The 26,284-nt window shown below is 47.8% G+C and overlaps 1 protein-coding gene across 1 annotated transcript in view; it reads right to left on the minus strand.

The window, feature by feature from the left end:
• Nucleotides 1-8,777: 8,777 nt before the first annotated feature.
• The window catches only part of LOC149441365 (protein mono-ADP-ribosyltransferase PARP14-like), a 107,999-nt gene continuing 90,492 nt past the window's right edge, over nucleotides 8,778-26,284 (minus strand). Inside the window, exons 13-16 of the mRNA XM_089657433.1 lie at nucleotides 14,545-15,150; nucleotides 11,142-11,278; nucleotides 10,721-10,895; nucleotides 8,778-9,231 (exon numbers count right to left, since the gene is read on the minus strand). Of these exons, the coding sequence (XP_089513559.1) occupies nucleotides 8,942-9,231; nucleotides 10,721-10,895; nucleotides 11,142-11,278; nucleotides 14,545-15,150 (1,208 nt within the window). The 3' untranslated portion in view covers nucleotides 8,778-8,941. The remainder of the gene's footprint in view (nucleotides 9,232-10,720; nucleotides 10,896-11,141; nucleotides 11,279-14,544; nucleotides 15,151-26,284) is intronic.

Consider the following 26,284-nt stretch of genomic DNA (forward strand, 5'->3'; position numbering starts at 1 on the left):
ATACAAGACCTACTCTGAGTATGTGAACATATGGACAGATAGAATGTCTGAGGCCTATAATGTTGCTTCAAAAATAGCTACTCAAGCTGCACAGAGAGGAAAAGAACACTGTGACAAGAAAATTCATGGAGCTGAACTTCTACCAGGTAGCAAAGTTCTAGTCAGAAATCTTACCAAAAGAGGAGGTCCAGGAAAATTGAGATCATTTTGGGAAGATACCATACATGTTGTTCTTAAAAAGAAGTGTGCAGACAGTCCAGTGTATGAAATCAAACCAGAAACTGGAAAAGGCCGCACAAGGATTTTACATCGCAACTTACTATTGCCATGTGATTATCTACCTAGTGACCAAGGTCAACAGATACCCAAAAGAACCAGTGCAAGGAAGCAAGTGAAGGATCGAAATACAACTCAACAACCTACACAGATATCTGAGGGAGAATCAGAAAATGAATCAGATCACGAACAAAGACACTGGAGATCTTTCATCCCAGTCACCCAGCATTACCACTCAGAGGAAAGTACAGAGCTAAATCCAGAAGCTATTGAGTTCTACCAACGTCAGCTGGAAGTAAGTGAGTATGATTTACAAGGAGTCAGAGAGACTGAGCCTATAGATCAAATTGAACAAACTGAGTATGCATTTGGAGGTATAGAAGAAGAATGCCCAGCAACAGAGAACACAGAACAACTTGTTGAAAGTGATGTAGAGGAGAATGAGGACCTTTCAGAATCACTTCCTCAATGTAGAATACAACCCTACAGGAACAGGAGACAACCAAAGATTTTGACATATGACACTTTAGGTCAACCCAGTAGTGTTACCAGAGTTTCATCTACACAGGTCATAGACAGTATTCCTACATTACCTGTTGACTCTAGCTGGTATTTCAGTTCAGAATGTTTTGCTGAAGACTATAGAAGTTGGTAGAAGTGATTATGTTTATTGATCCATTGTTTACTATTTGGGACACTATACCAAAGTTAATTACCAAAACCAGAATAATTATATGTTACTTTTCTGTTGGTTCAAGTAAGGAAAAATGTAATTGCATTTGTACTGCAGATATTGTAGGTCAGGCAGAAACAGTTTTAGGTGAGGGAACTCGATGTTACAAAGAGACAAAGTCGGCCGATAAAAGTACAGAGCAGTTGATGGCAACGTTGTGCTGCATTGTTGATGTACAATGGGTATTCCGCCATTATGATAAAAAGGTATAAAAGTAATAAAATGTTTCCTAGTTTCTCATCACCTTTGTCTAAACTTAGTAACCTATACAAATATGTATAGAAAGGGGTTTTACTAAATAGTTGGTTACACGCAACTATATCTTGCCAGGTACTATAGCGCTGTGGGCCTGGTGGGAAGCTGTGATGTAATAGGGAGTAGATGTCACAGGGAGGATGTTTCCTCAAGTAACTTGGTTACTACTTACCATTGGCTTCCTATGGTTACTACTAGACAAGTAAAAGAATGTTTTCTTAAAAAAATTCTGCGTATGTCAGGGATGACATTACAATTTGTGGGGGAGAGTGTAAGAGGTGTAGAAAATAGGCAGCCCCATAGAATTTAAATCCAAAGCCTAATACCTAATATAACAGTAATCTGTCAATAGATGATACTAGTGATTGTATTTTTATTGCATCATCACAAGAGGGCAGAACTACTTCCTGTGATAATAGGAAGACACAGAAGTGGGAACTAAAAGTCTAACACTTTGTTTCCTATAGGATTACAGTGATTACAGTGCACATATCCAGTCACATGTAATTCAGGGTTTTCTGTGTTTGTTACAGGTAAGCAGGAGGCTGTTTAACATGATAAATAGGACAAAATGACTTAACATGCCCTGGTGGTTAGTAAATGTCGCTGTTACTATGATGCAATCAGATTACTTGTAGCATAAATGTGAATATATATTGCAGCTATGTGATTTGGCGCTAAGATACAGGGAATGTGATTTCTCTATTGTAATACGCTATTGTTATGCAGAATAGGTCACTAGCATATCTGCAGAGGTCTAGATATTCAGTATTGCAATAAAGATGTTTATTAATGTATAGGAAAATACTTATTAATGTATATGGAAATATTTAGTAATGTATAGAGGACAGTGATTACAGTGAACATATCCAGTCACATGTAATTAAGGGTTTTCTGTGTTTGTTACAGCCATTCCTAATAAAACACTTCTGGTTTCACCCGACCCATCCTTCGCACAGTTGAATTATTTACCGTATGTGCAACATATGGCTACAAACTGGTAAAGCATGGTAAGGAAAGGAAGTCCTAAAAGTCTTCAGAGGTTGTTTGTAGCAAAGAAAAAAACACAGTTGAGAACTCAAAAAGCAGAAGCACCCATAGTAATGTGTAACCGCTTAGGAGAGCCCACACCGAGGAATGCACAGAACCCGCGAAGCATAGAATTCTTGTGTAACACCATAAACCGAGGAAGTGGAATATTTTAGCCACAAAATGCTTCTTTGGTGTAATAATAAAGTAACATGATGTTTGTTACAATTACAAAGACTTTGACCTCTTCCTATGCATATGACCTCTTCCTTGCATATGTACTATAGCACCCCTCTGACAGAATAGCTCCTCCAGAGACAGGAGCAGGCTAGCATTTCACCCCAGGGCTAAAATGGGGGAACTGAGAAAGGATATTGGGGGCTGTTACGGAGCTGGCCCTTCCCCCCCATCCTCTAGGCTTGCTGCCTGACACCCCCCCCACCCCTCAGCTGCCCCTCACTCTTCTGCCATGTCCATGCTGGGACTTCTAGTCCTCCATGTCCCTGACACAGGCAGCCCTCAGCAGCCCCTCACTCCCCTGTCCCTGGCAGTCTTGCCCCCTGCTGAGGAAATCCACAAACAGGCCCCCACCCCCCTCCCTTCCCCCCTCATGCACATCTTCCCGGGGCTCCATGCCGGACAGGGACAAAGGCCGTGTTCCCTGGGCGGGTCCAGAGACCTGGGAGACAGGGCCCATTGCCATGGTAACCCGACAGGAAGTCTCGGGTTACCACTGCAGCAGCATGGCGCCCAGCTCTGTACTTAAGAGAGAGCAGGGCAAACCCCCTTCTGTTCTCCTGGCTGTGTGGGTGAGAGAAGACTGTGCTGAGTGCCAGTTTCTCTCAGACAACCATCCCCCGGACCCCTTCTCCTCTCCTTGGCTGACCTGACTGCCCGTCTGCAGCTGGATCCCTCTCCTGTGTGGGGTGAACTCTCTGCTGCCTGGAATCCCTTCCCTGCCTGGACTTAACCTCTTGTTCCCTGTGAGCCTTTGGGCTGGACATCTTCCCTGGCTGGACTTACCTCTTGTTCCCTGTGAGCCTGCGGGCTGGACACCTTCCCCACCTGGATTTAACTCTTTATTGCCCGTGAGCCAAATGGACTTAACCCTTCCCTGCCTAGAGCTGCCTCTGTGAATTGACCCTGTGCTGCCGGTGTGGACTGTAGTCCTCTGTGTCCGGCTCCCCGCATCCAGTAAGTGGACTAACCCCATGCTGCCCAAAAGACTGAGCCCAATTCTCCCCAGGAACCCAAAGTCCCACAAATACACCCGCCCTTGCCTTATTGAACCCTGTGGATTACCATACCCCTGATGTTCCATATTGCCTTCCAGAGAACTTTGCTGCGTTTCTGTGTCTGGTGTGGATCTGTGGACTAAAGGAACTGTTGTCTGTGCCCCAAAAACCTCCCCAGTAAACGCCTGCACATCGGGTTCCGTGCAATCTGTCTCTGTGTGCTCTCTGGTTCTCTTGACAGGGGCCAATCACTTTTGTCTTTGCAGAATAAAGGTGAGGGTTAGGGGTCCCAGATACTGTAGCAGATCACTTACAGACTCTCCAGATTCAGATCAATGTCCAGCTTCACAGTGTCAGAACCTTTCAGCCAACCCGGCAACATGTTCCCAATTTTCAGTGCTGTCACTGGCACCTTGCTCTCTCTTCTCGATTACTCCCAAGCACAGACCCTTGCCGTATTACCAGTGCCCAGTTGTCACCACCCTGCACCTGACACCCCGCATGCAGACCACATAGCCTCCATGCTGGGCACCAAGGATGCCCCCCCAGCCGAGCTGCCATCCTGTTCTCCTGGCTGAGAGCTGGGCACACAGCTCCTTGAGCATGGCTGGAGTGGAAGGGGCAGGGTTTGATGTCAGGGCAACCCCAACGCCTCAGGTTGCCTGGACACAGGCGCCCACCCCAACTCCACTGATAAATACCGGAGTGGGGCCTCCACTCAAGTAGTCTCCCTGCTTGCTCTGTCCATTACTCTGCTGCTGCGCTGTGCGAGGTCCTGTGCTGTGGCCAGACCCCTCCAGGCCCCCTTTCCAGGACCCCATGGATTGCAGTAGACCCCCACCTGACCTGCCTCCGCCGCAGATGTCTGTGACAAACATTGTATTTTTCAGATCACATTTAAGTAAACACAAAACTCATATGAACTCTATGTAAAATTAAACCCCAAAAACATGGCCGTGCCCAGCATACCTTCAACAAAATGGCGCCCATACACACTATATAAGGGAAGCAGATTAGGTGACAGTTACACATCATCCCCCAGACGAAGCTACGCAGTCCCTGTGGCGCAACGCGTTGGGGTGGGCAGTGACATCACCGCACATCTGATACGGCGAGTACTGACGGCGTGGGGTACATACCCTCTGGCCAGACCTTCACCGCAGGCAGCGGTTGTTTGCTATACAAAAAGCGCTATTGATGTTTTTAACATGTGAGTGTAATGTGAAAGTGAATTAAAATCTGAATTTGTCTCTGGGATAAGGCACCATATATTCTTTTCTCTTTGCATGCATTTGGCTGTTACAACAAGGAGTGGATCAAAGGAGGGATCATCCCTCACAGGCATACAAGCTACTTGCAAGGCTGCAGCATTGAAGCACATATTAGAAGGAGAGAGTGGATCAAAGGAGGGATCATCCCTCACAGACACACAGGCTAATTATAAAGCTGCAGGATTGAAGCAAACCATATGGTGGAAGGAGAGTATGATTTGATTTGATTTGACTTGAACACTATAGTACTTTCTTTTTGCACTTGGGACTTTTTATTTATACCTTTTGGATTTTTTGGACTTTATATATTATTTTTATCATGAATTATTATTTGATTTATTAATTGGCACATATATAGGAGTATTTACAATTTTTTAAAGGTATCATCAATTGTTGATTTATTTATATTATTTTTCAAGCACTGAGCACTTTTTTAATTAGTATTAGAGCGCGGTAATTATTGAATTAACTGATATCAAATGCATGCCTGTAGAGAGTGTGCAAAATAACCAGCGATCTAGAAAAATATATATTCTCCTCTGTTAGTATACCCTGGTGGCTCACAAGTAAACACACTATAACTGCCTCCTCTACCAGCTGCTCTCTCCACCCTGATGCTCTCTGCTGCTGGCTGGTAAAGACTTAACCCCGCTGTGCCAGAGTCCTACTCTTCCTTGCTGTGTGCCCTGCCCTGTGTGCTGGACCTAACCCCTCCCGTGCCAAACTCTGCTCTACCCAGCTCCCTGCCCTGGGTGCTGAATTTAACCCATGCTGTGCCAAACCCTGCTGTGCTCAGATGGCTACACCGGGTGCTGGGCTCAACCTGTGTTGTGCCGTACTGTTGCCCTGAGGACTGTTCCCCTTCTTGCTGTGCCGTACTTCTATTCCACAGAGGGTTACCCTTGCTGTGCCATTCTGCTGTCCAGAGGAACACATCCCCTCACCGTACCTTATCACTGCCCTTTGGACTATCCCTCTCTCACTGTGTCCTCTTACCCCCTTGGATTATTATTTCCGCTTCCTTGGAGGCTTCCTGGTTCGTTACAAATGTGACCTCCAAGTGAGTCACCAGGACCTTCTGAGAGACCAGCCTTCTTCTTGGCCCTCTCCAGCAAGGGGTCTCTTCCGTGGCACAGCTTCCTCCAAACCAAGCAGGACAGATTCAGGGCCACTTTAGCACATGGTTGGCCCCAAACCAGACAATTGGGCCTAATAACAGGGCTCCATCAAGCAGCACCTCCTCAGGCAGGGAAAGAGAGCAAGCACCTGGCCTGTCCCAGATTCATATCCTTCTCTGGCATGCCCCAGTGACCCAAACCTCCTACTGGATTGGCTGAAGGAAATATAAATATTCATAACTTAGTTTTGTTTGTGAAATCTCATACAGTACTATGGCCATTGATACCAGTGACATCTACCCATGACAGTGATGTAGCACTACCCTCTTGCAAGTCACTTAAGATTTGGTTCCCCTATAGTCCTGCACAGCCAGGCAACACACATTTCTTTCCAGATTTGCACAAGTAGTCAGAAGGGTTTTCTCTTCTCTTCTTGAAGAGCTAGCCAGCCTTCCCTTGTGTACCTCCTCAGACCCAAGATGAAATCTCCTCTTCACCCAGCTGCCTGCGGGAATTCCTGGCCAAGAGGTCCCAGAAGCTGCCACCTTAAATGAAAGCAGTTCCAGATGGGGGCTAGTCAGGTTTCTCGCCTAAATGCTCATTCTCCTTATCTGGCCCAGGGGTTGTGAGGTTACTCACTCGGGATTTCCTGCAAGCTTGTGGGTTGGCAGCTGCCTTCAGGCCTTACATTGAGCTGGCTCCTTCCCTGCTTCCCAGGCTGTCCTCTCTCAGGGGACAATGAGGCTGAGAGATCCTCCCTTCCAGCTCCTCTACTTGTAGGTAGGCCCCTCTCCCAGGCTCCACACTTAATCCTGCTCAGTCCATCTTCCATCCAAACTCTCCTGCTGCTGAGCAGGCTCAGTCACTCATAAGGGCTGTCCTGACACCATGCCAAGCCTCCTGTTTGGGGATTGGTCAGGATCCCCTAAGAGTGCAGACCAGCTCCTCCTCACCCCTGCCCACTGAATTCTAGAGACTTCTCCAAGGCCTTAGATCAGGGGGAAGTTCCAGAGAGCTGATCTGCAGAGACTCCCAGCCCTGACCAAAATTTGACCCCCATCTGACTATTCCACCAGGCTGCTAACTAAAATAATCAACTAGCTCCCCGTAGTTTTCTAGAAGGGTGCTACAGTGAGAACCAAGCAAACTTAAACCTAGGGAGAAACCAGGTGAAAAACTACACAATCAGTCTGAGCTAATGGCAACCCAGCCAAAAACTAAACTGACGTGGTAGCCCCTGCTTAGGACAAGGGGGGGGGGGCTACACACACCACAGTTGTTCAAGCACGCAATGTATATTTTTAGTTGCTAGAAACAAGTTTACCACCCCCTGATGTCCCCCATGAGGACCTTCAACCAGATTTCTGGAGGCATCAAGAATGACCTCTCTTGGTCACCTCCATCCTTCGTGGAGACATGTATTCTCCACATGCACACTTGGAAGGTTGTGTCTACTGTACTGCTTGGTTATTCGCCACCTCGCCAAATAATTTACTCCATTTCATCGTCCTAAACATAATTTACAGCAAACAATGGCGTCTGCTTACTGCACTATAAGGACTGTCCTGTCCCTTCTCTTATCTTTCCTTTGTCTGGTGGAGCTCTCTTGTTCCTGCACACCTTTGAGGACCACAACACCCCAACCACGATGTCATGGAAGGAACAGGTTTGTCGAGTTGGAGCCATATGCATAGCCTTCCCAGATGCCGCAAGACCCAGAATAATGCCTTGTTACCAACATAGAGGGGGATTTACTAATACCGGAGCAGCCGTGCACGGCAGCCAATCAGCTTCTACCTGCAGCTTGTTCATTTAAGCTTTTGCAACAAAAGTTGGAAGCTGATTGGTTTCTCTGAAGAGCTGCACCAGATTGTGCACCCTCCAGTTTTAGGAAATACCCCCCCATAGGAAGAAGAGTCATACTGACTGCCGTGTTAGCGTGCCCAGGACTGCACACACAATCCGACACCACAGACACCCACATACACACCACAATCTGCTCCTCTCCAAGCACACTTACCGAGACTTCGTACAGATTGTGTCCTCCCTATTGTGGGAGGGGCAGAGACGCAAACTATAGGGGGAAATCTCCCCATTGTGTGAGGAGCAGAGACAACTACTGCGGGAAAATCTCCCAAATGTGGGGGGGGCAGAGACACTAACTACTTCAGGAAATCTCCCCATTGTGGGAGGGGCAGAGACACAAACTACTGAGGGAAATCTCCCCATTGTGGGAGGGGCAGAGGCGCAAACTAGTTCAGGGAGATCTCCCTATTATGGGAGGGGCAGAGACACAAACTAGTTCAGGGAGATCTCCCCATTGTGGGAGGGGCAGACACAAACTAGTTCAGGGAGATCTCCCTATTGTGGGAGGGGCAGAGACACAAACTGTTGGGGATAATCTCCCCATTGTGGGAGGGGCAGAGACACAAACTACTTCAAGAAAACTCCCCATTGTGGGAGGGGCAGAGACACAAACTACTTCAAGAAAACTCCCCATTGTGGGAGGGGCAGAGACACAAACTACTGCAGAGAAATCTCCCCATTGTCGGAGGGGCAGAGACACCAACTACTGGGGGGAATCTCCCCATTGTGGGAGGGGCAGAGACACAAACTACTTGCCCCACTGTGGGAGGGGCAGGTCAAAAACCCATGTGTCATTTCATATGGAGGAAGGATTGTATTCCTGGAAGGAAGCAGTAGGTGACCCCGGATGACTCCTGTACAAAGGTGGGACCAGCAGATGAAGGCGTTGTCAGGTGGAGTACTGTGATCTCGGTAATAAATACCTGGAAGTGTTAACATTCACCCATTACTTCACAGGAATGATGTAGCAGATAACAGGTTCACTCTAAACCCACACGTTTCACCCAACTTTATTATATTCATTTTATTGTAGCTAATGCAAGAACTTCACCAGAAATTAAATGATCAAAACCGTATTATGAACTCGCAGTTGTGACTCCGTGTCCAGCTGGAAGAACTCCCGTATACCAGGATGGGTATATACTTTGGGTCAGCAGGTCATTTAGTAAAGGTGATGAGATACTCGGGATAGGCCTGGATGTCGTGGAATATCACATACATTACAGGTTTCGTTGGATTATCTGTGACGCTGTCATACAGGTCGGTGGGGTTTGCAGGATTCTTAGGAGGGGGGGCAACCATCCCCTGTTTTTCGACACATGATACCCCTGTGACCACACGGCTCAGGTACATGTACTTGCATCCGCTCTTGTCCGGACGGGAGTATATGTCCTGGGAAGAATAATTGGCATCCACTGCAAAGTACGTTCCGTTTCCATAACAAGCCGCTGGTCAGGGAAACAAAAAGAGTTATTTTCTCTAAGATGCAGAACTTTTCACTATTATGTAAAATGGTGACATCACATGTGCTTCACATACAATGTTGTACCAGCCCCCACCCCTCTTAGATTGTAAGCTCCCAGGATCAGAGTCCTCCTAACTCTCTTGTATTGAACTGTATTGTTGCTGTATAGACTCCCTTTATATTGTTAAGCGCTGAGCAAACTGTTGGTGCCATAAATTCTGTATAATAATAATATCAGGGCTTTTTTTTCTCAGAGAATAGGTGCAGAAATTCCTCCTTCTTAGTCACTTCTTGTCTCCACCCCCCCCCCCACCTCCAAGCACCATCCCTTGGTTCCACCCCCCTGGCCACCTCCAAGCACCATCCCTTGGTTCCACCCCCTAGCCACCTCCGAGCACCGTCCCTTGGTTCCACCCCTACCCACCTCTGAGCACCATCCCTTGGTTCCACCCGCTAGCCACCTCTGAGCACCATCCCTTGGTTACACTCCCTACCCACTTCTGAGCACTGTCCCTTGGTTCCACCCCCTACCCACCTCTGAGAACCATCCCTTGGTTCCACCCCTGACCCACCTCTGAGCAAAGTCCCTTGGTTCCACCCCCGACCCACCTCTGAGCAAAGTCCCTTAATTCCATCCCCAACCCACCTCTGAGCAATGTCCTTTGGTTCCACCCTCTACCCACCAATGAGCACCATTCTTAGGTTCTATCCCCTACCCACCTCTGAGCACCATCCCTTAGTTCCACCCCCTACCCACCTTTGAGAACCATCCCTTGGTTCCTTCGCTTACCCACCACCGAGCACCGTCCTTTGGTTCCACCCCCTACCCACCTCTGAGCACTGTCCCTTGGTTCTATCCACTACCCACCTCTGAGAAATGTCCCTTGATTCCATTCCCTACCCACTTCTAGGTGTTGTCCCTTGGTTCCACCCTCAACCACCTCTGAGCAACGTCCCTTGGTTACACTTCCTACCCACCTCTGAGCCCCATCCCTTGGTTCCATCCCCAACCCACCTCTGAGTACTGTCCCTTAGTTCCACCCCCTACCCACCTCTGAGCACCATCCCTTTGTTCCACCCCCTACCCACATCTGAGCACCGTCCCTTGGTTCCATCCCATACCCAGCTCTGAGCTTCGTCCCTTGGTTCCACCGACTACCCACATCCCAGTACTGTGCCTTTTAGTGGGAAGTGGGAGGAATTATGCCCCATAATTGGTGTCAGTGGGTGGAATTATGCCCCATAATTGGTGTCAGTGGGCGGAATTATGCCCCATCGTTGGTGTCAGTGGGAGGAGTTATGCCCCATCATTGGTGTCAGTGGGAGGAGTTTTGCCCCATTGTTGGTATCAGTAGCAAGAGTGAAGCCTCAAGGGCTGGATAAAGACAAGCCAAGGGCTGCAGCTTGGAGACCACTGCTCTACATGGTCACAGAGGCCCCTGCCAGAGGTACCATCAGATGTGGTCACTCACCATTCTTTCCAGCGTAGCTCCTGTTAAATCCATTGTTGTTCACACTGCTCACAGTATTGGGGTCCAAGCCATGGAAGAGCTGCTTCTCGTTAGTGGTGGAGCCATTCTTGTCATCGATACTTTGCTTCTTTATCTGGTAGTTTATCCACAGGTAGCGGTTCTGGACCCTCTCGATCTGCTCAGACACAAACGTCATCACGGGCCAAAAGGATTGTAAACAAAAATTTATGAGATCTTATCACTGAATAGAAGAAATATTCACTAAACGGAACCAAAAATGTCTCAAAACATTACGAGTCCCACAAAAATTGTCCAATCATTCAGTCCCCCCCCCCCTTCATAATGTACAGTGTACCCCCAAACCCTTTTTACATCATCCATCTCCAATGGCTACTTGAAAAACATCAAAAAGATTGATTACCTTTATAATTCGCATTTGGCAAGATTTCCTGAATTGTGTCTCTACATCTGTGTACTCCGGACTCCCAGCACCTAACGGGACCACCTTCACATTGTTGGTCTTCATTGGAGCCCAGTGTGAGGGGACGTCTAATTTTCCTGCAATGGAAACACTCAGCAGTGATATCTGTCATCTGCTTACAGACGCTCGTTGTATAATAATGTCCATTGTGTGCCCTATACTATATACTACAAGTCGCCTGATGGTTGCCAGAGGGTGAGGCTACAACTCTAGTTCATTCATTCCAGGCCTGGACTGGCCATACGGCACATGAGGCGCTTGCCCAGTGGGCTGGGGCCACCTGGATAGGAGGGGCAGCGGGCGGCATATAGAGGAACCAATCTGCCCGTTTCTCTTCTGCAGCTGCTGAATATCGGCTTCTCCTCCTCTCCCTCCTGCAGGCATCAGGAGAGAACAGGGAAATGAGATTGAGGACACAGTCCTCAATCTCCTTCTCTGAAGCCTCAGCAGTACAGAATGAATGGACAGGAAGAGCTCTATACAGAGGCTTCAACCTTCATTCACAAACTGAAGCATAGCAAACGCAGTTTATGAATGAACACAATTTACTATGATTCAGTTATGAATGGACACAGTCAATGATGTAAATGATACATTTACTGGCCCCTTCCCCGCTTTTCATCCTGACAGATACCCCACAGCAGCCGGCTGGAGAGGAGAGCGGGGAACCCAGCAATTTTATTTTTTAATTATTATATTTTTTTTATTTGTTTTTTTACAATTTTTTTTAGGAGTCCCTGTTGGGGGGGGGGGGGGGCTTTGGGGAGATATCAGGGGTCTAAGCAGACTCCTGACATCTCACCTTCAAAACAAAGAAATGAGATTGAGGACGCAGTCCTCAATCCCCCTTCTGAAGTCTCAGCAGCAGAGAATGAATGGATAGGAGGAGCTCTCTACAGAGGTTTCCCCTTCATTCACAAACATAGGCATAGTAAACGCAGTTTATGAATGAACACAATTTACTATGCTTCAGTTATGAATGGACAGAGTCAGTGATCGGTACCTATCACTGACTGTCCATTCAGATAGGGAAGGGGCCGGTAAATGATACATTTACCGGCCCCTTCCCCGCTTTTCATCCTGACAGATCCCCCACAGCAGCCGGCTGGAGAGGGGAGCAGGGAACCCAGCAATGCTGTGAGGGATGAAAGGGAGGCTGGCTGCCGGGGGAGTACATAGGAGCCGGGGCAGCAGGAGGTGAATAGGAGGGGCGGTGGGCATGGCATGCAGAGGAACCGATCCCTGCATTTTTCTCCTGCAGCTGCTGAATGCCTGCAGGAGGGAGAGGAGGAGAAGCTGGCATTCAGTAGCTGCAGGAGAGAAATGGAGTGATCGGTTCCTCTACATTCCATGCCCACCGCCCCTCCTATTCACCTCCTGCTGCCCCGGCTCCTATGTACTCCCCCAGTAGCCGGCCCCTCTCTCATCCCCCGCAGCATTGCTGGGTTACCCGCTACCTTCTCCAGCCAGCTGCTGTGGGGGATCTGTCAGGATGAAGAGCGGGGAAGGGGCCAGTAAATGTTTCATGATAGGCACCAATCACTGACTCAGTCCATTCATAACTGAAGCATAGTAAATTGTGTTCATTCATAAACTGCTTTTACTAGGCTTCAGTTTGTGAATGAAGGGGAAGCCTCTGTACAGAGCTCTTCCTATGTATTCATTATCTGCTGCTGAGGCTTCAGAGATAGATAGATAGACAGATAGATAGATAATAGATAGATAGATAGATAGATAGATAGATAGATAGATAGATAGATAGATAGATAGATAATAGATAGATAGATAGATAATAGATAGATAATAGATAGATAGATAGATAGATAGATAGATAGATAGATAGATAGATAGATAGATAGATAGACAGATAGATAATAGATAGATAGATAGATAATAGATAGATAGATAATAGATAGATAGATAGATAGATAGATAATAGATAGATAGATAGATAGATAGATAGATAGATAGATAGATAGATAGATAGATAGATAATAGATAGATAGATAGATAATAGATAGATAATAGATAGATAGATAGATAGATAGATAGATAGATAGATAGATAGATAGATAGATAGACAGATAGATAATAGATAGATAGATAGATAGATAGATAGATAGATAGATAGATAGATAGATAATAGATAGATAGATAGATAATAGATAGATAATAGATAGATAATAGATAGATAGATAATAGATAGATAGATAGACAGATAGATAATAGATAGATAGATAGATAGATAGATAGATAGATAGATAATAGATAGATAGATAATAGATAGATAGATAATAGAGAGATAAATAGATAGATAGATAGATAATAGATAGATAGATAGATAGATAGATAATAGATAGATAATAGATAGATAGATAGATAGATAATAGATAGATAATAGATAGATAGATAATAGATAGATAGATAATAGATAGATAGATAGATAGATAGATAGATAGATAGATAATAGATAGATAATAGATAGATAGATAATAGATAGATAGATAGATAGATAGATAGATAGATAGATAGATAGATAGATAGATAGATAATAGATAGATAGATAGATAGATAGATAGATAGATAGATAGATAGATAGATAATAGATAGATAATAGATAGATAGATAGATAATAGATAGATAGATAATAGATAGATAGATAGATAGATAGATAGATAGATAGATAGATAATAGATAGATAGATAGATAATAGATAGATGATAGATTATAGATAGATAGATAGATAGATAGATAGATAGATAGATAGATAGATAGATTATAGATAGATAGATAGATAGATTATAGATTGGTTTCCTTCTCTGTTTCCGTTGTGTATGTGACCAGTGACTGAGGAAGGACACAAAAGTAGAACTCAGGAGATGGTCAGTCCAGTGGGTTGCCAGTGCCTGGGGCGCTCTCCCGGGTAGGGAGGAGCTCGGATGTGTTTGGTTCGCACATGAGTCTAGGCACCAATGGCATCCCACAGCCACACGTATGGAAGGGGCATTCTGCAGGCCATGGATTTCCACCACTGCCTAGGATTGGCTGTCAGTTTTGACAACTTAGCAGCACCCATAATGGCATAGCGTGGGTTGGCAGCGCCTTGGGCAAGGCAAGTATTGCGCCCCCTAACTCAAGGCCGCAATATTTTTACCTGTGTGGCCCTGCCCATGCTACACCACTGAGTCCAACTAAGGAGCCACAGTCATTACTAAATACCATGAAAAGATGATAGTAATTGAAACAAACCCTCAGGATCTTGTCCTTTAGGTGGATTGGCCGCCCAGCTCTCAAGATTTTCCAGCCATGTAATGCCCCATATCTGATATAAAATGTTATTTACCGTGTTTAGAATTGTGTCGAATCTTCAAAGTTTTCCCTCCGGGATCGCTTGCACTTAGCCGTTCTACAATCACTGTGTATGGTGCCCCGTTAATATCGATACGTATACTTTGTCTGTCCTCGGTCTTGGCCTTCTCCAGCTCCATGTTTGTCATTTTGTCGAATGGAACAAACTTGGTTCCATTGAGGTATCCCCATTCCACCAGATTACTGCACAGCTCCGCCTCCCGCTCTCTCGTCTTCTTATCTCGCACACTCTTTACCATGTCTTGGATTTTACTGCTGACCTCCAGGACATCCCTGGACAGGCCCAGCACTTTGACCGTGTAATTGGGGACATCAATAATCAGACTAACTTGGTAGGTCTTCTGAAGCTGGAATAAGGCCTCACGTTCCTTGTCATTGAACTCCTGGATCCAGTCATCTGTGATGATGTTCTCATGCTGCTCCTTCATTATCAGATCATGGAGCCAGACTTTTGTCTTCTTCACGGCACCCCGACTTTCCGCGCACAGCTGGAAAATAGCCGGCTCGATTTTTTCTCTTAATTCAAAAACCTTGGGATCCTCCGAGTCTCCGGTGTTCCACCCCATGAAGTTCAATACAGCTGTGTAGGAGAAAAGAGGATACACAGTCTGTGCAGTCTGGATGAGAGCCCCCCTAACTGCTCCCCCCTCATACGTCAACCACCTTTGCTATACACGTCTTCCATTCTGCCGAGGTCCAAGCCACTGTGCACCGGCAACTTCCCCCAAACCCAGGGATAAAATACCAACACTGAGCCAGTGGAAATATCTCCCTATGTCTTCCCGACCTATGACAATACAGATCCCATGGCTAAGCACAGGGGCCACATGGGAATCATATCTGATATTTGTCATTTTGAATCTTTCTGCTGGTGCTACGAATGTATACATAGCCATTATCTTGCTAATTTCTGCCCCAACATCCAGTGTTATATAAAACCAATGGCCATGACTCCATACTCATACTCCTTGACCTTTCCGCTGCCTTTGACACAGTCGACCACCCGCTCCTCCTCAGTAAACTCCACTCCATCGTCCTCCGTGACTCTGCTCTCTCCTGGTTCTCCTCTTACCTTTCTCAGCGCACTTTCAGTGTCACATACAACTCCTCCTCCTCCGCTCCTCTTCCTCTTTCTGTTGGGGTCCCCCCAAGGTTCTGTCCTTGGGCCCCTCCTTTTCTCTCTCTATACCTCCTCCCTTGGCCAACTGATAACCTCCTATGGCTTCCAATACCACCTCTATGCTGATGACACCCAGATCTATGTCTCCACTCCCCAGCTCACCCCCTCCATCTCCTCACGTATCACAAATCTACTAAACGACATAACAGCATGGATGTCACATCACTACCGCAAACTCAATCTTTCAAAAACTGAGCTGTAATATTACCTCCCCCCTGATCCCCCATTCACGACTTTACCATCAAGATCACCAGCACAACCATTGGTCCTTCCCCTCATGCCAGGGTGCAAGGCGTAATCCTAGACTCTGACCTCTCCTATGGGCCCCACATCCCATCACTGGCTAAATCCTGCTGCCTCAACCCCCGGAACATTTCCAAAATCCACCCCTTCCTGACCAATGACACCACAAAACAACTTATCCATGCCTTGGTTATATCCCGCCTCCATTACTGCAACTCCCTCCTCACTGGTCTACCATTACACAGGCCACGCCCCCTTCAGTCTATTATGAATGCTGCTGCTAGACTCATCTACCTTACCAACCGATCAGCGACTGCTGCCCCTCTCTGCCAATCCCTCCACTGGCCTCCACTCAGTGTCCTCCACCCCTCCCTGCCAATCCCTCCACTGGCCTCCATTCAGTGTCCTCCACCCCTCTCTGCCAATCCCTCCACTGGCTTCCACTCAGTGTCCACCACCCCTCTCTGCCAATCCCTCCACTGACCTCCATCCCTCTCTGCCAATCCCTCCACTGACCTCCATCCCTCTCTGCCAATCCCTCCACTGACCTCCACCCCTCTCTGCCAATCCCTCCACTGGCTTTCTTTCAGTGTCCTCCACCCCTCTCTGCCAATCCCTCCACTAGCCGCTGCTCAGTGTCCACCACCCCTCTCTGCCAATCCCTCCACTGACCTCCATCCCTCTCTGCCAATCCCTCCACTGGCCTCCATTCAGTGTCCTCCACCCCTCTCTGCCAATCCCTCCACTGGCCTCCACTCAGTGTCCTCCACCCCTCTCTGCCAATCCGTCCACTGGCCTCCGCTCAGTGTCCTCCACCCCTCTCTGCCAATCCCTCCACTGGCCTCCACTCAGTGTCCTCCACCCCTCTCTGCCAATCCCTCCACTGGCCTCCACTCAGTGTCCTCCACCCCTCTCTGCCAATCCCTCCACTGGCCTCCACTCAGTGTCCTCCACCTCTCTCTGCCAATCCCTCCACTGGCCTCCACTAACCCAACGTATAAAATTCAAAATACTAACCACAGCTTACAAAGCCATCCACAACTCTGCCCCTAGCTACATCACCAACCTCATCCACAGATACCGCCCAAATCACCCACTCCGCTCCTCCCATGATATCCTCCTCTCTAGCTCCCTCATCACCTCCTCCCACACTCGCCTCCAGAACTTCTCCAGAGCTTCTCCCATCCTCTGGAATTCCCTACCACAGCATGTCCGGTCAGCCCCCACCCTGTCTGTCTTTAGGCGATCTTTGAAAACGCAATTCTTCAGGGTAGCCCACCCCACCTCCACCTAAGAACTGTATTTGAATCACCTCCGCCAGATCACCCCCCACAGCTATCACCTTTTGTATCACCTCCCCCTTCCTTTAGATTGTAAGCTCCACGAGCCGGGCCCTCCTATTCCTTCTGTACTGAAATGTATTGTAATTGTACCGCCCCCCTTATATTGTAAAGTGCTGAGCAAACTGTTGGCGCCATAAATCCTGTATAATAATAATAATAATAACTTTGCGCTAGGAACTGACTCACAACCTGTTCAATGAGACCTATGGATCAATGACCATGGGATTACTGTGCTTGATTGGCCAGCAAACTCACCTGACCTGAACCCCATAGAGAATCTATGGAGCATTGCCAAGAGAAAGATGAGAGACATGAGACCGAACAATGCAGAAGAGCTGAAGGCCGCTATTGAAGCATCCTGGTCTTCCATAACACCTCAGCAGTGCCACAGGCTGATAGCTTCCATGCCACGCCGCATTGAGGCAGTAATTGCTGCAAAAGGGGCCCAAACCAAGTACTGAGTACATATGCAGCTTCTACTTTTCAGAGGTGCGATATTGTTCTATGTACAATCCGTGTTTTATTGATTGCATGGAATATTCTCATTTTCTGAGATTGTGGATTTGGGGTTTTCATGAGCTGTAAGCCATAATCATCACAATGATGACAAATCACGGCTTGAACTATCTTGCTTTGCATGTAATGAGTCTCATATATTAGTTTCACCTTTTAAGTTGCTGCACTGAAATCAATGAACTTTTGCACCAGATTCTAATTGTTTGAGTTTCACCTGTGTATGTTTCTCTCTTTCATGTCCTCAGGTGCTCAGAGAGATCACTTTCGGAGGTAGCAGAGGTTGATGGGCATGCGATCTGCAGGTGCCATCCTCCACTGGAAGTCCATAGGCATGCAGGCAGACCTATAGCATGAAAGACCCGGCCACCGCGGTGAGCACTACTGTAATTGCTACGGCACTTCACCTGGAGTGGTCCTGCATCTCCAGCCGTTTGCCTGTGTTAGCAGCCCTGGGGCTCCTACAGCTACTTGGTTGTGCTACCAGCCCTGAGATCCCTCCATCTGTTCCCCCATGTTATCACACCTAGCCTGGACTTGACTGTGAGAGGAGCAGCGCAAGTAGCTGTTTATGTACTGTACGGTCTGTCACAGATCCACGATCGCTGCCACCAACATGCGACAATCGCACGACCGCGACTAACAGTAATACGTCACGCCCACGGCGTCAGTCCCCAGACCTTCTCACCAAACTGGTGACCGAAAAACCGGCCGATCTAAAACCGCGGTGTGACGCGCGTAACAAGGCCACACTCAGCTGCACCCAGCACAGCGATTGCCCAGCTAATGGACTACAATCGGTGCCTGCAGCCTAAATGCGCTTGTTACTGGGTCGGGTTAATTATGCAACTAACCCTCTACTGCCACCACCACTTTTGTCGGAGACTGGGAAACTCCCGTTATCAAATATACACTATAATGATTGAAATATTGATCTATATAGCACGGTCCGTGGACCTGTTATACAGAGATATAACAAACAGTAGCGTCTCTTCAAAGGCAGGAATTCATGAATTGCAAGTAAGCGCTTAGAAACAGTTTAACACTTTCAGAAAGAAAGATTTATTACTAAAAGGGTCAAACAGGTGCAATAAAATATTTACAAAGAGATGTCACAAAAATATATATATATGTATATAAAGACACAGCAAAGAGATAATTAGGAAGAAGATTACAGGGTTAAGTTACTTGCCCATATGCCTGGGTTTGCAGATCCAAGTTTTAGAGCAGGGTGATTTCTTGATCTCCTTTTGTTACGATGTTGCTGGGAGATCTCTGTGTGTGAGTCTGTGTGTGTGTCAAGCTCTAAATCACTTGTCTCTTCTTAAAAGTCCCTCTCAAAGGGGGGGCTCTGACTACACGTTTTGGGAGTGGTCAGTGGGAAACTCTGTATTAACTACAGCTTCATAATACATGACATGAAACATACGGTTGACCTGAGGAATGTGCAATTACTCTGGTCAGTTTGATAATGTGTGGGCTTACACCGTTTTGGGTCAATGCTTCCCAGCTCTCTGAAAAAGGCTGGCCTTATCAGAACGTAGGTGAGAAAGGTGACAGTTTTCCCAGACTGCTGGCGCCACCAGGGATGTCTTAACCTGGTTGACCTGCACCATCCGTCAGGAGATAACGTTTGCCTCTCAGGACTTCAAAGGGGGGATGTGAGGAATGATTGAGGAATACCTCAAATAACAGAAAGGAACAAGAAAAAGAAGAACTCCGCTTCCAGCTCTGATGAGCTAGTTTGTTACACCTCTCCCTTAAGTGGGTGCCAAGGAGGGAGCTACAGGTTCCCTCCTGACGCAACCGACCTCTGTCCAGAGGTTCCTCTTGGGAAGTCCGGGTACCGCTGTACTGCAGGAGAACCGAATTCCGTCTGAACAGAAAGCCATTCTCCCCAGCAGCACTGCTGGGCCGACCAAGTGAGTGGTCACGGGTGGGTACCAGTCGGCTGTGGCTATCCGAATCCCGTGGCAACTGCCGGGGTGCCCACCTGTTCACAAAACCTTCGGCTCAGGGGTGTCATTTGCTAACATATTAATATGTAGCTTCTTGTCGAGGTAGAGAAGGAGATTTCCCTCTTCTACCTTCTTCCTCAGGCTTAGGACTACATCTGGCCTGAAGGTAGTAGCGCTTGTGGGCACTGGAACCGGACAGGCAAATTCTGGGCCTCGCCTCCCAGTGGTGTCCACAGGTACCTTCATCCAAGATGGACAGTCCTCGTTCCCTGCTAGCATCGAGGACACCAGTTCCTCCAGTTTCCTGTCTGCTATATCAGTCACAGGTCCAGCTGAGCCATGATCATCGCATCCAGGCGTCTTACCGTAGTCAGCTGTACCCGTGACTGACGTAACCTGCTTTTTGGCCTGGGGAGCAGACCAGGCCTCAACTGCCTCAGTCTCCCCACACCCAGACCTCTGGGGGTCTCTTCTTACTGACGGGTTCCTAAACGGAACCACTGACATGCCCCTCTGACAGTTACCCTTCTTGACTGTCAGACTGGGCACGGGCGGTTGGTTCCAGACTAGTGACAGGGGCCCAAGTGGCTCTTCCCAGATCAAGCGGACAACTGCACCCAGGTCCACTGCACATTGTGGGCCATTCCTGACCGCTGGAGTGGCGGTCGGTGCATCCTCAACCCCAACTAGCTTTCCTGTGGAGTCAGGCAAGCCACATGGGGTAGTGAAGGCTGCCTCGTCTTGAGCTTGCTGGGTTAGAGAAGGTGGCCCATACTCCTTGCTCAGGTCCATGATGGCAAAACAGTAGGCACCTTCCAGATGCTCCATTACCTCATGGCTCCTGGGCATGGGGTAGCCCACAAACACAGGGCTGGCGTTCAGTGTCGCCCAGACTCTAGCTGGCCCCTGGATTCCTGACTGTGCCATTCCCTTTGCCTCTGTGGCCCAGTCAGCCGGCACCTTCTGAATCCAGACACCATCTATCAAAGGCCTGGGCAGCAGCTCCGGAACCCGGGTGCCAGGGAAGGGTGATTGGGTCTGGGCCCGGCGGCCCTCTTTCTGTAACCCACGCATCAACCTTCCTTCCACTCGTAATCCAGGCCTGCTGCCTCTGACCTTTGTCTGTCTGCCTGTGAACACACCTTGACAAGTGAGATTAACTGACAGGTTTCCAGGCTCCCAGCCCCCAGTGACTAGGCCAGTCTTTTGTTTACTCTTCCCAGCAGGGGGGCCCAGCCCTGGCCAAAAGCTGAAATCTCCATATGAATGGCTTTCCAGAGCAGTCTTCCCTGTGGGACTACAAATCTCAGTTAGCTTACCTCTGAAGGTCCATTGAGACTCACTTTTCAGGGCTGCCTGAAGTGTGAAACTGCAAGTCCCAGCCAGCTTACCACTGAAGGTCCTTTGGGACTCACTTTTCAGGGCTGCCTGAAGTGTGGAACTGCAAGTTCCAGCCAGCTGTGGTGTGCCTTCCTTAGCAGGGCAACTCACAGCTAGCGGACCTCTGAAGTTCCTTTGGGAATCGCTTTTGAGTGCTGCCTGAGGCGTGGAACTACGAGTCCTAGCCAGCTGCCTAGTCCTACGCAAGGCCAACGGCTGGGCACTTATCAAGGCACAATCTTCTGAGCCTGGGCAAGGGACAGGCCTATCCAAATCATCCCCTTGCTCAGCCCCCAACACTGAAAATGCATCCTTTGTTTCATCACAAATCTCATTGTTAGCATTACCAATATTGCTGTAAACAATACAAACATTATCAATGACATTACTATCAATGTTATTCCCAATGTTACTAACATTAGTAATATCACCCTCAGTGTCACCACAACGATCCTCAACAGTCACGTTCATAATATCAATGACACATGAGTTCAATACCTCCCCAGACAAGGGGATTTCTTCTTGATCTCCAGCTAATGGAGAATCCTGTAGCCCCACACCATTCCCAGCCCCCTCCCTCTGTCCATCCACCGGTGGCCCAGACATTACCCCAATATCTGTCCACAGTACCTTGGCTGGTCCAGAGAGTTCCAGGGGGCCCTTCCAGGTCTTCTCGGCAGGAGCATAATACGAAACAAGAGTGCCTAGGTCAGCACCCAACAAAACAGGTGTGGGCAGTTCAGCTGAGACCCCCACTTCTCTCATCCCCCTCCCCGCACCCCAATCTAGGAATACCTTTGCACAGGGTATGCGTGAATGGGTCCCCCCAACTCCTGTGAGGGTCAGGAACTTTCCTGGGATGAGGTTCTGTGGCTCAATCAGCTCTGGCCAGATCAAAGTGACTTCTGCCCCGGTGTCCCGGAAACCAGTTGCAGACCGGTTGCCCACGGTAACGGGCTGCAAGTTGGCAGGGGTTACCCGCATCTTCCTGCGAATGAACAGCACAGAAGAAGAGTTGCTGGCCGGCTGGCCCGATGATGTCATCTGCTTCTGCTCAGGAGACTGCGTCTTGAGATGTCCGCTTTTTCTTTTCCCACAGGTGAAACATCTACGGGTGTCAGGCAGGAATGGCTTGGCCCCAGGAGCTGCAGGGTTGGGCGGAGGTGAAGCTTGTCTCACTGAAGTAGGAGAAGTTGCTAGGGATGATTTCCCCCCTTTCCAGCTGTTCGGAGGAGCCTTGCGAGGTTCAGGCACTCGCGTGTGGACGAAGGTATCTGCCAGGTCTGCTGCAGCTGTAGTAGATGCTGGCTCCCTCTCCAAGACGAACTGTCTGATGTCTGCTGGGCAAATGTGTAAGAGTTGATCTCGGATCATGAGATCCTCCAAAGCATCATAGGAATCAGCTTTCAGTTCCTTAGTCCACTGTCGGAATGTGGTGCGTAAGCGACTCGCCACATCCGTGTAAGAGTCCCCAGGTCCCTTCTGCATGGACCTGAACCACTTGGGGTACACTTCCGGGGTCATCTGGTACTTCCGGATAATGGCATCTTTTAAAAGTTCATAGTCATCATCTTGCCCCTCTGGCAGTTCAACAAACGCGTCCAGGGCCTTGCCTCGGAGCCCTGGTGTCAGGTACCGAGCCCATTGAGCTTGGGGCACATGGTACTGACGGCACGTTTTTTCAAAGGACAGTAAGTACGTCAATGTCACTGTCCTTTTCCATCACTGGAAACTTGGCTGCGCCCACGGAAAGAGTGGCGTCCCTGTGATCTAGGGACCCGAGGTTCTGACCCGTTCGCTGCTGGAGCCTTGACATCTCCATCTCGTGCCGACGATCAGCTTCCCTCTGCACCGCCTCTCTCTCAGCCTCTCTTTCAGCTTGGCGTTCCGCAGTTTCTCTGTCAGCCGCTGCTTGGCGTTCCGCAGTTTCTCTGTCAGCCTGGCGTTCCATGAACCGCAGGTATGCCTCCAGATCTGTCTCCATGAGGCGTTTCAGGGCCTCCTGCATCTGAGAATAATCTCTGCTGGTTCCAGGCACCACGGTGCTAGCGCACTCAGGCGGTGGTGTGACGTTAACCTTTGGTGATCCTCCAGGGTCAGTCTCTGTATGCCCCTCCTGTGAGGCCGTCTCTGAGCCACTGGCAATGAGGGGGGCAGCAGCAACTGGACATCTAGCCACAGCATACCCTGAATACATGTGCCCATTTGGAGGATAGATGACCCTGATGGTGATACCTGGTAGCGGTTTCTGGTGACCTTTTCTGTGGAGCTGGGATGGTGATTCGTATGGTAACCTGACCCGAGATCTGATGACCTTTCTATAACCTGATGACGCAGGATTTATTATTGTGCATTTTAAACACACATCTGGTGAGTGCGTTTTTTATCCATTCGTTTGGCTTGCACCTGTTGTCACTCCCGGATCAGGACGTCCACACACTTGGAATTGTGATCTTTGTTTGATCCACACGACTATTTTTGAACTAAATATATCACGATTAATCACCTTAAGGTGATACCACCTATCCACATTTATTTGTAATTGCATGGCAGTATGTTTATTAATATGTATTATCATTTAGCGCTGCACCAACTTATTTGAATACATATATATTATTGGAGGTTTTATCTGGTTGCCTTTCGGTGTATCAGCTGCTTATTTATCTGAATACATATACATACATGTGTGTATGTATGTGTGTATATATGTATTTACATATATACTGTATATATACTCTTTGTTTTTGTTTTTTTGGTAGCGCTCACTAAAATCTCTTCTATTGTCTCCATGAGGCGTTTCAGGGCCTCCTGCATCTGAGAATAATCTCTGCTGGTTCCAGGCACCACGGTGCTAGCGCACTCAGGTGGTGGTGTGACGTTAACCTTTGGTGATCCTCCAGGGTCAGTCTCTGTATGCCCCTCCTGTGAGGCCGTCTCTGAGCCACTGGCAATGTGGGTAACGGGAACCCCTCCATGTTCAAGTTCCCCTGAGTTCTGATTTGCTCGGATATCATACTCCACTAGATCACTAATCAAATCTTCACGAGTTTTGCGACCGACGTCCAACTTTCAAATCACCTTTGCTCATTTTCTCGTAATCTGCTTCACCAGGCATAATTGCAAGCAAAGATAGAAAAGAAAAGTAGGAAAAGAAAATAGCTGTTGCTATGTGTCTCTCTATACACACATATATATAAAATAAAATATGCACCGCTTGTTTCTAAGGACAGTTTCCATAAAGGTTACAATCCTTCAGTGCAGAGCCAACTTTTAACACTGCACTGAAGCTCTTACTGCAATTATCCCACGTATGCTGCCAACAATATGTCACGGATCCACGGTCGCCGCCACCAACAGGGCGACAATCGCACAGCCGCGACTAACAGTAATACATCACGCCCACGGCGTCAGACCCCGGACCTTCTCACCGAACTCGTGACCCAAGGACCGGCCTATCTTAAACCGCGGTGTGACGCGCGTAACAAGGCCCCACTCAGCTGCACCCGACACAGCGATTGCCCAGCTAATGGTTTACAATCTGTGCCTGCAGCCTGAATGCGCTTGTTACTGGGTCGGGTTAATTACGCAACTAACCCTCTACTGCCACCACCACTTTTGTCGGAGACGGGGAAACTCCCGTTATCAAATATACACTATAATGATTGAAATATTGATGTATATAGCACGGCCCGCGGACCTGTTATACAGAGATATAACAAACAGTAGCGTCTCTTCAAAGGCAGGGATTCGTGAATTGCAAGTAAGCGCTTAGAAACAGTTTAACACTTTCAGAAAGAAAGATTTATTACTAAAAGCGTTGGATGCAAATAAATATTTACAAAGAGATGTCACAAAAATATATATATATGTATATAAAGACACAGCAAGGAGATAATTAGGAAGAAGATTACAGGGTTAAGTTACTTGCCCATATGCCTGGGTTTGCAGATCCAAGTTGTAGAGCAGGGTGAGTTCTTGATCTCCTTTTGTTACGATGTTGCTGGGAGATCTCTGTGTGTGTGTCAAGCTCTAAATCACTTGTCTCTTCTTAAAAGTCCCTCTCAAAGGGGGGGGGGGGGCTCTGACTACACGTTTTGGGAGTGGTCAGTGGGAAACTCTGTATTAACTACAGCTTCATAATACATGACATGAAACATACGGTTGACCTGAGGAATGTGCAATTACTCTGGTCAGTTTGATAATGTGTGGGCTTACACCGTTTTGGGTCAATGCTTCCCAGCTCTCTGAAAAAGGCTGGCCTTATCAGAACGTAGGTGAGAAAGGTGACAGTTTTCCCAGACTGCTGGCGCCACCAGGGATGTCTTAACCTGGTTGACCTGCACCATCCGTCAGGAGATAACGTTTGCCTCTCAGGACTGCAAAGGGGGGATGTGAGGAATGATTGAGGAATACCTCAAATAACAGAAAGGAACAAGAAAAAGAAGAACTCCGCTTCCAGCTCTGATGAGCTAGTTTGTTACACGGTCTACTGCCATTCTCACCCTGTCTGCGTTGTTAATCCGACTCTGAACCTATCTAGAAAACTTCAAGTTGCAGTCACCCTCTTTCTGATCATTTGACTCTTCTCCCCCCCCCCACCCCCCCAGTTCAGTTTTATTGTTTGCTTCTACCTGCTGTTAGGAAGGGTCCCTGGCAAAAGTGTTTGAAGATAGGACAATTCAGAATATATAAGTCTCCCTGGAAGACTGCTAGGTGGTTTATAGCCAGTGGTGCATGCTGGGAAAGCATATAAATATTTGGGCCGACTTCCTACAAACATTCTTACCACATGGGCAAGAGCCGTGAGAGGAAACTGTGTGTTGAAGGCTTGCCTGCTGCCTGGGGAGGTCTACTGCTAGGAGAGTAGGCCGAGTCTGGGGCAGGATTGATGCTTGGATAGCTACTGAAGAGTGTTGGGGAACTGGGTGGAAGCTACTGCCAGTGGACATTGTAGGAAGTTCTGGTGGCTTATAATCCAGGGGGTACGTGGGCTACATCAAAGCTGCTATACAGTGTGAAGACAACAGAGTGCTGATTCCAGCTTAAAGATTTGTTTTCCTAACTGACTATAAGTAGAGTTTGCATTTTTGGGTTTCC

This window comes from Staurois parvus, unplaced genomic scaffold, assembly GCF_062004578.1.
Source record: "Staurois parvus isolate SC_StPar_1 unplaced genomic scaffold, SC_StPar_1.0 ptg000999l, whole genome shotgun sequence".
Lineage (NCBI taxonomy): Eukaryota > Metazoa > Chordata > Amphibia > Anura > Ranidae > Staurois > Staurois parvus.